The 12773-nt window shown below is 40.2% G+C and overlaps 1 protein-coding gene across 5 annotated transcripts in view; it reads left to right on the top strand.

Moving 5' to 3' along the window:
• GRAMD2B (GRAM domain containing 2B) overlaps positions 1-12166 on the top strand; it is a 33455-nt gene extending 21289 nt beyond the window's left edge. Inside the window, exons 6-14 of one of the 5 annotated variants that reach the window (XM_042873835.1) lie at positions 857-952; positions 2051-2122; positions 2243-2323; positions 3756-3867; positions 4992-5114; positions 5304-5391; positions 5794-5895; positions 7654-7747; positions 10949-12166. In XM_042873835.1, coding sequence (XP_042729769.1) covers positions 857-952; positions 2051-2122; positions 2243-2323; positions 3756-3867; positions 4992-5114; positions 5304-5391; positions 5794-5895; positions 7654-7747; positions 10949-10990 — 810 coding nt within the window. In that variant the 3' untranslated portion in view covers positions 10991-12166. Of the gene's footprint in view, positions 1-856; positions 953-2050; positions 2123-2242; positions 2324-3755; positions 3868-4991; positions 5115-5300; positions 5392-5793; positions 5896-7653; positions 8408-10635 lie in introns of those variants that run through there. The other 4 variants (XM_042873826.1, XM_042873841.1, XM_042873819.1 and 1 more) reach the window with 4 other exon arrangements.
• Positions 12167-12773: the final 607 nt, after the last annotated feature.

Below are 12773 nucleotides of genomic sequence, written 5' to 3'. Positions count from 1 at the left end.
AGAGAAACCTTGTTCTCCTGCATTAATGTGTTTTTAATTCTGTGCTCTGATCGCTCGGTGCTCAATCTCTGGACACTTTTAATCTTAGTTTGAAATTTCTCAAACTATTGAGGCAGGTGTTCTCAACAGTAGCTGTAGCCTATCCATGTTTATCTTGGATTATTTTATTTGCCTAACTTTCTAAGCCCAAAGCTTTTCAACTGCAAGTCAAACCAGCTATTCAGTCCTTTGTAATACAAGGTTTACAGAAAGAACCCACGCATAACATTTTAACTGAAATACTCTGAAATATAGCACCACGCATATTACTGAAGGGGTTGGATAAAAACAATAAGCAGGAGGGAAATTTGGGAACGTTTCAGTGTAAATGTAGCCAGTTTGGGTGGCACACAGGAATGGGTATAAATAAGTCAGAGGGCGTGTGGTTACTGGATCTTTCAGTGGTACTCATGGACAAGCTGTTTACTCAGCTGTTAAGTGCAAATGAAAGGATCTGTAAGTTGTGAAAAGAGCTATCTGTTTATTCTTCGATACCCTGTTGTCTGATTTGTTTTGTTCCTCAGCAAAACACCTAGCTTTAAGACTACTTGCTTCTGGAGATCTACAGTGAACAAAGCTTCCAGTCTTTTAAGAGCATCTGTTGAAAATAGAACTAAAAATATTTAAGAAATAATATTAATCTGAAACCACACCTGTTCCACATGAATTGTTAGTAATCAAGGACATAGAGGAGAAATCCTTACGTGGAGGGCATTGAAAGTCTGGCTTATCACAGTTGGTAGGCTGGCTACTTGTGGAACAGCATGCAGGTTTGTATGCATGTACTGAGACTAATACTGCAATGGTCTTGTTGTAGATCAGCATACCTGTGCTCTCAGTGACACTTCTGAAGAAAACCAAGACTGCCCTTCTTGTGCCAAATGCTCTGATCATAGCAACAGTCACAGACAGAGTAAGTACATAGAGGACAATGCTATTGTACCCTGCCTGTTCTCCTTTTCATTTCTCAACATCTTTTGTCCTCTCTACTTACTGGCACTCATATCATGAGAGATTCTTGAAGGTGCCAGCTGGTCATTTAAGCAGGTAGAGAAATTGGTCACGTGTAGTCATTTAGATTTAGAATCCCACTGGGTCTGGTTTCTTAGCAGATAATTTGAGCTACTTCTGCCTCCTCAAGTGTCAGACAAGGGCTATGTAGAACTTGATGAGAAAATAAGAAATGCAACCTCTTGTTGTCAGCTGTTGCCTGTAAGCTATCATTCCTCGTTCTCCAAGACTTCTGTGCAGTGACACCCCAGGAAGTGTGTGCAGGGAGTGTTCTCTGCCTTGCTGGCAGCTCTTCACAATGTTCAGGCATTTTTTTTGGGTCTCTCATCCGATCAGCGATACCTTAGATGCAGCAAAATGCAGTTTCTCCCTACAATCTCAGTAGTAATTGCATCAATTAGTAGAAAATGTGATTATCCTAAGAAAAAACAAAAACAAAACCATTTTCTCTGCAGAAATGTTTTTGAACTTGGGCATTTTTTTTTAAGAGTAGGAAATTTTTTTTTTTTCCACTCAGAGGGTGGTGAGGCACTGGAACAGGTTGTCCAAGGAGGTTGTAGATACTCCATTCCTGGAGGCATTCAAGGCCAGGCTGGATGTGGCTCTGGGCAGCCTGGTCTGGTGATTGGTGACCCTGCACACAGCAGGGGGGCTGAAACCAGATGATCATTGTAGTCCTTTTCAACCCAGACCATTCTAGGATTCTATGAAAACATAGCATGCAAAGTTTTTAAGACAAACAAACCAAGAAATTAAAATTATAGATCTGGACTTTGCTGTTTTCTGCAGTAGAACATGGCAAATTTTATGTGCCTGTTCTGTGTTCCCTGCGATTAACATCAGTTCTTAATCTCAGAAGGAGTGGAGGTTTTCCTTGCTTCATGAAGGTTCTTGAAAATAGGTGGTTTTGCTGATTAGATAGCTGTCAGTTTAAGTAAGATGAAAGGAAGCTTGTGCTGTGTGTCTTTTCTCAAATGATTTTGGAACTTTTGTTTTTCAGTATATGTTTGTCTCCTTACTCTCCAGAGATACAACCTACAAGCTATTAAAATCTATATGTAGACATCTTGAGGTAAGTACTAAAGGGAATGAAGAAATGCAGATTTATGTTTGTTATTACTGCTTTACCACTTTTAACTGCTGGGCAATTGCTAGGAGTGTTTCTTGTTAAAGCTGCTGCCTTTTTTTTCAGGATACGAGTATGGGCAACAGTCCCAGTCCATCTTCTGTTGAAAATAGCTTCAGGGCTGATCGTCCTACAACTCTGTCCCTGGTAAATGGCTTCGATGTTTGTTCTTTAGTCGCACTGCTCTGTTCATTGCAAATCCTTGTAATGTCTGAAGGAAGGAGAGCAAAGAAAATTATGACATGTGTTTGTAAAAATTCCATAAACTTTTTAACATTAAGAAGCAGTGATAGCATAGGTCTAGCTTGATTAATTAGATATATATTGTGTATGCCTCATCATATGATGGACGAGAGACTGAATATGAGCCAGCAGTGCGCTCTGGCAGCTCGAAAGGCAAATGGGATCCTGGGCTCCATCAGGAGAGGGGTGGTCAGCAGGGACAGGGAGGTGATTGTCCCTCTCTACTCTGCTCTTGTGAGGCCCCGTCTGGAGTACTGTGTCCAGGTGTGGAGCCCTCAGTACAAGAAAGACATAGAGATTTTGGAAAGGGTCCAGAGGAGGGCGACTAAGATGATCAGGGGGCTGGAGCACCTCCCCTATGAGGACAGGCTGAGGGAGTTGGGCTTGTTCAGCCTGGAGAAGAGAAGGCTGCGGGGTGACCTCATTGCAGCCTATCAATACCTGAAGGGAACCTACACCCAGGAGGGGAGTAAACTCTTCAAAAGGGCTGATAACAGCAGGACTAGGGGAAATGGTTTGAAGTTGAAGGAGGGAAGATTTAGGTTGGATGTTAGGGGGAAATTCTTTACTAGGAGAGTGGTTAGGCCCTGGAACGGGCTGCCCAGGGAGGTTGTGGATGCCCCGTCCTTGGACGTGTTTAAGGCCAGGTTGGACGGGGTCCTGGGCAACCTGATCTGAATGTCTATGTTTGGTGGCCCTGCTAGGCAGGGGGGTTGGAACTACATGATCCTTGGGGTCCCTTCCAACCCGGGTGATTCTGTGTGATTCTGTGTGATTCTGATTCTGTGTGATTCTGTGTGATTCTGTGTGATTCTGTGTGATTCTGTGTGATTCTGTGTGATTCTGTGTGATTCTGTGTGTATGTCTTAGAAATATTACAGGGTGTGTATGCCCTACATATTTCTCTTGCTGTCAGATATCACTGCTCTGTGTACTTACTTAACAGTCGCTGCTTCCTCTGACATTGGCTATTTTCAGAGTATTTCTTTTACAGTCCTTCCATTGTGAGCCAGTTCAGAAAGCTGAAAGAGCTGTGTCTCCACATGTGAAGACCGGATTCTGACTCTAGAAATGCCTGCTCTGGACTTGTTCATCTAGCAATCTTTCTTTTGCAGGCATACTTAATCTTCTCAGTTGAACTACGGCAGGGAATGATGGTTAAATTCTGGTGGTTATAAGAGGTCTGCTTATTTTGCTAACCAGATTTCAACATCTTGTGTTATCAAAAATTACTTCTGTTCAGGCAGTTTTAAATATGTAATTGTTAGTTCAGTTTCTACATGGAAGTCAGAGGAAATAAGGTTAATTAGACTTGCTATGACTGTTTCCCCACCAGGATTTCAATGAAGACTATTCTGATCTGGATGGAATAGTACAGGAGCAGAGACAAGAGATGGAGGAGTCCAGCAGCACAGGCTCACAGACCCCGGAGCTGGAACGCTTCCAAGGTGAGTAGGATCATGAAGCTCCAAGAAGATGGGAACAGATTAGATCTAGGTTTTGCTTCTGTAATTCCTTCTGATGTAGAAGTGGATCTGTGTTCTCCACAGGCCTGCAGACTAGTTAGGTACAGTCTTCCTCCAGGTTGCGAGAGCTGAATTTTCCCTGTTATGTTGCGCTTTGTAATCCAGAATTAAATAATGACTTCATCACCATCAGGCTTGATTTATCACTACTGACTCCAATTGCATTCACCATCTGTTTCATATGCCCCTTATCAATTATGCTGTCACAGATATAGCTTAGCAAACATTCATGCTTCCTTTCTCTTCCTCTTTCTCTCTCTTTTTCTCTTTCTCTTTCCTTGACACTTTCCCCTTTCTTTTTCATTTTTAATTTAAAAAAACTATTATAAAATAGCTGAAGTTATAAAAAACTGTCTTCTAATCAGTGCAAATAAATATTATGTACTGTGGTAGATTTTAGTAATCAAAACTATTTCGTATGATTTTATGTTTCTGTTTTATGAACCTTAATTCTGTTCTTTGTGGTCATCGAAGCTCCCGAAGATATCATCCATTGTTCATTCTTACTTCAAGTTTTTCACCTTGTTAGCAAGAATGCTGTGTAGGTGTCACAGAATCACAGAATGGCCTGGGTTGGAAGGGATGTCGAGGATCATGAATCTCCAACTTCCCTGCCACCAGCAGGGAGGTGAGCAGGGCCACCAGCCTCCCCATTTAGTACTAGACCAGGCTGCCCAGGGCCCCATCATCTCTGTAGCATATTCAGTCCTTTTGAGAGATTGCTTTTTTGTCTGTTTAATCTTCAGTCTGGAAATTCAGTGATAATCTGTGGAACTTGAATGGGTTGCCTTCTCTTGAATAACCTGGAAGTATAAACGTACCATACACAATCCCTTTCATTCCACATGCTTTTCTTCTCCTTTGTCATTATGTGCAGTTATTACATGGATTATTTTAAGTCCTGTAAAATAACAGCTGCTTTCTATCTATGTTCAAAGTACGTCTCTTAAAACCCTTCTGTTACCATATTCCTTGGCTAACTTAAGCTACAAATGGTTTCCTTTGACCTCATATTTCAGCTCTATTAAAAATCTTGCTTTTGACAGATTATCGCGTTGTTGAGACACAGACTCACTTGAAAGTTTCAAAGACTGAAACAAAGTCTGTCCGTTCTGATGCACGCAGTAAATGGGCATCTGAAGGAAAAGCCAGGAACTGCCTTCGAAATGGTAGGAAATTAAGGGCAAATCCTCAGCTGAAGTTAGTTGAGTCCAACTCATGTAGTTACGTCAGTTCATGTAATATGTAAGATTTCTTCCTGTTCATCTCTCTGTTTGTATTATCTGTTGCATGCTTTAAAACACCATTGTGTCTTTGGTGTTTCCTGATCAAAACAACATGTGTTCTTTCCCTAGCAGGTCATTCTGAACCTTTCAGATTCTTTCACAAGGATAAGTTACAGAAGCTCTTATCTCTGAACCACATACTTATATTTTATGCAGTTCTGTAAGTAAACAATTGATATCAAGATTGTTGAGCAACTCTGTTCTTTTTAATGTAGATTAATATTATCTCAGCTTTGCTTGAAAAAGAGGAAATTGATGAAAACTTTGGCCTTTATATCTTTTCAGAACTAGAAATGCCAGGATAGACCTATTTAACAGGCCTTTTACTTCTAAAAGCCAAGGATTTTTTGGCTCAGGAATTGTTGGAGAGTTTAAACTACTTGCACTTAGCAGAGCCATACTCAAGGTTCAGACTTTCAAAACTATCTGAATGCTACCAGTACCTGTACAGCATGTGCAAATACTGATTTAAATTTCTTTTAATGTTGCATTTGTGAGATGTCTCTGACATTCCCATGTCCATATAAACATAACTGATATATCTTACTTTTTTCTCTTACAGTGTCTGTGTTTTAATATTTTCTACCTTCTACATGAGATACAAAATCAATGTCCTGGAAGAACGTCTTATCTCCATTGCATCTTTTGATTCACATTTTAAGGAGTAAGATGAACTCTATAACTATTTCAATTAAAAATAAAAAATACTTCTCCAGTATCTCATGCTAATCCAGTTTTTTCAGAAACTCCTGTGTTACTGTTGTGCCCTCATGAAACTTAATGTAGTTCTTGTGTCTGCACAAGCCTCATCTCATGGTTTCCCTTTCAAGACTTTTAATGCAAGCAAATGGCATGATGTAGTATTGCTTTCAGGATGTTTCAGATAACTGTAAATAATGGTAGTGTAAACTGCTGAAATGAGCTTCTTTCCAGATAATGATTCTGTGAAAAAAGTCATGCCTTCCGTCTTAGTGTCAATTGATTAACCTGCCATGACAGAAAGTATTTTGTAATCTTTAGGCTAATGCACCTGACTTACTTTAAGGATGTTTTTAAGAGCCTCGAGCTGCCCAACTCATCTTTAGAGACTGACATCATGTCTTGCAAAAATAAATAATAACAACAACAACAAAATAGAAACTACAACTAGTTCTTCATGTCTTTGAAGAGAACTGGCAAAAAATGCATCATAAGAAAAGGTGTCTATGACTGCTCTCAGTATGGAGTTATATACTGTTATGGAGTCATATTTCCTGGTTGCACTTACGGAGTATTCAAACTATATAAAATTAGAAAACATGCCATTAGTTTGTGTCAAGTCCAGTGAAGAGGTGTAGGACTGCAGATCTTTTAAGTCTCCTAGCAATTATTTAGTAGTTTCATTCTATAACTGTGGAAGAGCTTAAGTCATGGATATGATCTTCCCCTCCTTTTTTTCAGTCCCTCTGTTGCATGAACAGAAAATCTGCAAATTCAAAGGGAGATGCAGCAGTGTGTCATATGGGCATCCTCAGTGAACTTAGGACAGAAGGGAGTTCAGCTGGATACTGAAAATACGATGACTTTATTTAGTATCAAATTTTGCATTAACTCTTCTCTCCCTCTCACGACTTAATTTTTCTGAGCTTCTCTGAAAAACGTGACTCAGTCATTTCTAAACCTCACTGCAAAGTCTGCTGTGACATGGTGCAGTTAGCAATCCTGGCAGCTAAAGAAGCACCACCTGAAAAACAGGAGAAAACAAAATTCCAGACAGCTGTACCCAGGTGGAATGGAGCTTTCTGCAAAGTGTTTCAGACTTAGTCATATTGTCATTCTGAACAATGGCTGTGCTGCTTAGGATCCACAGAGCACAGCTGAAAGCTGAGTTGCGTATATGACAAAGCTAGGTTCTTAAGAGGAAGGAAATGGTGATTTATCTTAAACAGGCTTGCATTTATGTTTTATCAGTAGTATGGGAAGAAGCGTAAACTTACATAGTAGTAGGCAATATGGAAAGCCATTTTCCCACTTTTTGCATATTTTGACTAACAGGATCATCTGAAGCACTCTTACACAGAAAGGTCCTATTTTCTGTTGTTCTGATACTAAAGCATGGGTACAGGATGGCCTTATGTGCACTTGTACTGTGCCAAGGGGCTGTGCTTTTTGGTTTTCTCCAAGTCACAAGACGCAGAACTTATGCAGCTCTCCAGCTTATTTCTAGATGGAAAACTTCACAGCTATTTCTACTCTACATCTGGAGAGTGAAATAACGTAAGGAATGTAGTCAGAAGTACAGAAGTGACTTAGGGCTTTGTTTCTGTAAACAAGTACAGTTCACAATGCTGCCATTCAAATAATTCATATCAGAATGTGGCTTTCAGCTCTGCTTTCCATTTTCTCATTCCCATCACACGAATTTCTTCATTCTGTTTGACAGACATCCAGCGCCCCAACGTTTGGAATCTCACTTGCAAGTTAATGCTGATGCCTTCTGCGATGAGTTAACCACTAATCTTATGAAATTGGAAAAGGTAACTTTGTATGATATGATGCACATGCCAGTAACGCTCATTAGGTTCTTCTTGAATTTCTTTGGTCTGTTTTTTTGAAGGTACGAAGGCACTCACAGATTTCATGGTACAAACTAGCATGTTTTACTAGAGGATGCACTGTTTTCTTGGGCTGTAAGTTAGCCAGTGCATAAGCATTGGTCTGTGTAGCTGCTTTGCCTTGAGCTCAACACCAAAAATATTACTAGACCAATCAGGCCAGAGGTGATAATTATATTTAATTATCTTGATTTTTTTTTAATTCTGTCCATCAGAGTTAAGGATTCTAAAGTTAACAGGAAATTTCCTTAGCAGGAATTCCTTGTCTGGGGCCTTTGTTTGGGTTTTGGTTTTCTGGTTAAGAAAAGCTGTGCTGGCATTCATATGGAGTCATCCTCTTCATACAAAATGTCTGGAATCCATCTCTCTTCTGTAACACAAATGCTGCTGCTGCACCAGCTGTCTAAGTCACTGTACCTGAGCTTTACCTATGTCTTTGCTCTTCACTATCCAATAATTGCAAGCCTAAATGCACTTGCTGGAATAGGAAATCTGTGCAGAACGTGAGCGGATGGGGGGAACTGATTTCCACTTTATGAACTGTGGTGAGTTTGCCTTGGCCTACAGTCAGACCTACCAGCTCAGCAGAACAGGGGAAGAAAATAGGATGAAAAGGACTGTGGATCAAGATAAATGCAAAGAAATTGCTTATCAGTTACTATTAGAAGCAAAACAGACTCAGCTTGGGAAAAATCAGTATATTTTTATTTGGTGATGAGAAACAAAGACAAATGTTAGAACAACACTTTTCCTTGCCTTTCTCCCAGGCTCATCTTCTCTCCTGACTTTTCCTTTCCTGGCACCAAGCTATTCTCTTGGGGTTCAGTGTAAGGATTATTGTCACTAAATATCAGTTTTCAATCTGCCACTGCTTCCTTTCATTTCTCTTCTGCTCCAGTTGCATTTTATCCTGCACTGATGTGGGCTCCTGCAAAGGCAGAAGTACTTCAGGAAACCTCCACCTGTTCTGGCATGCATGGCCTCTCCGTAGCCTCCATGGCACACCTTCACCCCTCCTCTTCTCCTGTCTCCTCCTTGGCCTTGATGTTCCCTATGCAGTTTCTGTTTTTCTCATCTCTCTCCATCTGATGTTTTTGCTTTGTATTTAGTGCACCTTCCCAGATGTGCCACTGCCATGGCTGCTGGGCTCTGCTGTGTATGAGGTGGATCCATTGAAGCCTGCTGGAACAAGCTGTGCTTGGCACTGGGCAGCCCCAGCATCAGCTCACAGCCCACCCCACCACCAAATCTTTGACACCTCTACCTGCTACTAAGCAAATGGAACGGGTGTGTTGGGGAGATGTCAGAATCAACTGGCTAAGCATGGGGAAAATAAATAAATAAATAAATTAGTGGAGTGAAAACAGGAGTTACTGACATTCCTGTGTGATTAAATCAGATGGGGTTTTTTGCCTGTTTCTAAAACTGGCTTTTTTGCCAAGGTTATTCAGTGACTTTTTCTATCCCCTCAAAGTAGGTTTCTCAATTGGCATGAAGGTTATGTAATATTACTGTTACCCATGTGACACCGGATCAAGAGAGTCTCTTCCAAAAATATTTCCCTCAGTACTTGCCTCTGCATGCTCTTGATGATAACATATGAACACCAGAGAAGAAATCTTACCAGATGATTACTAAGTTACAATCTTTAGCCAAATTAGTCCATCTAAGAAGTTATTACCTTCCAGCTGTCTGGGGTCTTCAAATGGCAAGATTGGAAGACCTCACTTTGTTTCAGTGGGAAACCTGCAAAACAACAGGACTAGGCAGGCACAGTGTCTTTCATTGTCTCTGCCAAGAAATACAGTAAAAGGCAGCTGGATGTTGGAGCTGTTCCCAAGAAGTGACCCTTGGTTCTGAATTAGAGTCTTAAGTCATGTACTTCTCTCATTTAGCGTCTACAGAATTGAACACTTGTCATTGCAAAACAGTCACAACTCTGTCAGCTGCTTCTCAAGTTAAATGAGAACTGCATGTAGCTGCCACAACCAGTAGTTAGAACGTTGTTTGACTGCTGCAAAATTGGCAGAAATCTATAAGTTATATGCTCAAGTTACTGCAGTTGTTTAACTGCTTTATATGTCTTAGTGAAAAGTGCTAGTAATTGACTTCAGCTGGCTTCAACAGCAAAACTAATGCAGAAGTTTCAGTGCAAACTGTCATCTCTTCCTCCCTTCTTGTGAGGCTGCAGCGCTATAAACTGCTTCACAGAAACTGTCTAGGTTAAAAATGGAAAATTACTCTTCAGTTAGTAAATGTTTAGCGCAGAAGTATTCTGCCATGATTTTTCAAGTGACCTACTTCATACTTGGAGTCCAGAAATTCCCATGACCTAGCAGAATTGTGCTTTGGCTTTTAAATATTTTTAACATGCCATCAGAACGCACTGTGTATTAAGACAAAGTGTTACAAGTGGCTGAAAAAAATTGTGGCCTGATTTTACTCATTTCTTTATTCTAACGTAGCTTGTTAAATGGAAACACATGTGTAAGGGTCTTACAAAACTGTTTTTCACTGTTCTTGAAAAAGACATCCGGGACAGCAATTCAGTGAGGAGGGTTTGAGAGGTGATGTCCCTGAGCAGGAATTACAGTATACAGTAATATAATCAATACATGGGCATAGGGACACATACCTGCTTGTGGTTAGATGAGCTTATTTTGCTGCATACATCAGAAGCCTCTGTAGTTGAAGCTGTTCTAAAACTATTTGAATTACTGAAACCTAGGAGCTGTGACTTTTACGTCCAGAGCTTGTATTTTGTTTTGATTGAGTTACAAATTTTGGATTTATTGAAAATTTCTTTCTAGCTCTAGTTTCGTTCTCCTGTCTCCTATCTGATGAAGAAAAGAACCCATGGGAGGTTGCAGGAGACACCTGTAAGCGATATCGGCTTGGTTTCAGTTGCTCAGCTAAGCATTCTGCTGACTGATCATATCTGGATGCTTCTTTGACTCTTGTCATTTAATGTGAATACTCTCACTTAGTACGAATACCACTGGTATAAATAGCTGTGACAGAATTAAGAAGCACACAGAGAATATATTGAAGAATGTCTTGATTTTCTTAAAAATGTAGTACAACACTTTCTGTTTCCCAATCATTTTTATCTCTTTTTCTAAGATACAGAATAACTTACAGGAACTGCTTGAAGATGGTGAATGAAATGTTTATGTTCTTGGACTGCTTCAGACTTCATTCATCTTGCTTGACAAACAGATTCAAAGGAGCTCTGCTGGACGGAGTTCAAGCTTCTTTATTTTCAGTCCAAGCCAAGGTTAAACTGGTGATGCTCATGTCACAACTCAGAAAGTCATGTTATTGTTTAACTGTGTTTGTCTGCATGTTTTGAAAATAAGGTTTTTTTTTTTCCTTCTTTATGGTGTGTGAAGTAGTTAATGGATTTTACAGTTTGTTTGATTTTAGCTTTCCTTACACCAGTGCAAACCTGAAGCAACTCCTTTTACCTCAGCCTTCCTTTTCTGCCTCTCTTCATGTACTTGTAAGTAAGCATTTCAGACACGATTCATATGCTGACATGTTGTGTGAATGAGCTGGTGTGTGTCTCACAGCTGTGGCTATGGATCAGGGCTGTGCTTTTTACTTTCTGTCCTATCATCCCAAAGATTAAAACCAAACACCTCTGTGTTTGATTCTGTGGAGTACTGAATGTTTAATGTGTGCTTAAGCTCTCAGGTGCTGTAAAAAGTCTCGATTCCATATTCTGTGGCACTGGATCACTGCTGAGCATGAAGTCCATTTCTACTGGGGATTCATTTTACGTCAAAGTCGAGCTTGAAATATGTGTGAACTTGCCAACTCACCATTAAATTGCTTGTGAATAGCATTATGGGTATGACATGTCTGTCTGGAAAACCGTTTTTTCTATCTGCTCTGTCTCTGTCCTTTAAGTTAATTCATCAGTGTGAAGATCTCAGCTAGCTTTCCTTAGAGCTGCATAGAGCCTTGGTTAGCCAAGCAAGTACATTTCATATTCCAATTTATATAAGTCTAGTCCTGATATGGAACAGATATTTCCAAATAATAGAAACTGACAAATTACTGAAATTATTTTTATTGCCACGTTCTTAACTGAAAGAAAAGGTGGACATCTGCTTTGTTACATCACAATATTTTTTCACCTTACCTAGTAGGATAACTGTTTTGGATTTTTTTTAGCTTTCTGATTCACAGAGCAGACTGGTTCATCTGAAAAAGCAATATTTAGGATAATGACAACTTGTGTATGCAATATTACTGTTTATATATGCTCTGCATTTTATAACCATTTCTGTGAAATGCACCTTACTTTGTTTAAATAAACTTTTTTGAAACAAGCAACTCAGTGCTATGATTTATGAGGAAGTTTTTCACTTGGAGGGTGGTGAGGCACTGGAACAGGTTGCCCAACGAGGCTGTGGATGCCCCATCCCTGCAGGCATTCAAGGCCAGGCTGGATGTGGCTTTGGGCAGCCTGGTCTGGTGGTTGGTGACCTGCACATAGCAGGGAGGTTGAAACTGGGTGATCATTGTGGTTCTTTTCAACCCAGGCCATTCTATGATCCCATGATTCTGTGATTCTATGATTTGGATCATCCTGCTCCCATCCATCGATTTTAATCAAACATGATACTCATGATCTTGAATAGGCTTATTCTACACAGTGCAAAGGAACTGCATCCTGCCTGTGTGTTTCCACTTGCTCATTAATACTCAGAGGAGAAAGGCAAAACAATGCAATCAAATTTCATCTTTTTGGCCTCCATTTGGCCATCTTTTCTCAGATGTTTCCTCCTTGAGGGATAAGGGATGTTGAGGCAGCTGAGAGATACATTCATGCTTTGTAAGATGGCTGCTTAGCACAAGTTTTCATCTAAGTGTGTTTGGTTAGAAATCTGTGAGATCGACTGTCTCCCTATTACAATCCCTATCTTTCCTTTCTCAGCCA

Source organism: Lagopus leucura, unplaced genomic scaffold (genome assembly GCF_019238085.1).
Source record: "Lagopus leucura isolate 7727_CA_CO unplaced genomic scaffold, USGS_WTPT01 Super-Scaffold_54, whole genome shotgun sequence".
Lineage (NCBI taxonomy): Eukaryota > Metazoa > Chordata > Aves > Galliformes > Phasianidae > Lagopus > Lagopus leucura.
This window is presented reverse-complemented; position numbering and strand designations above follow the sequence as displayed.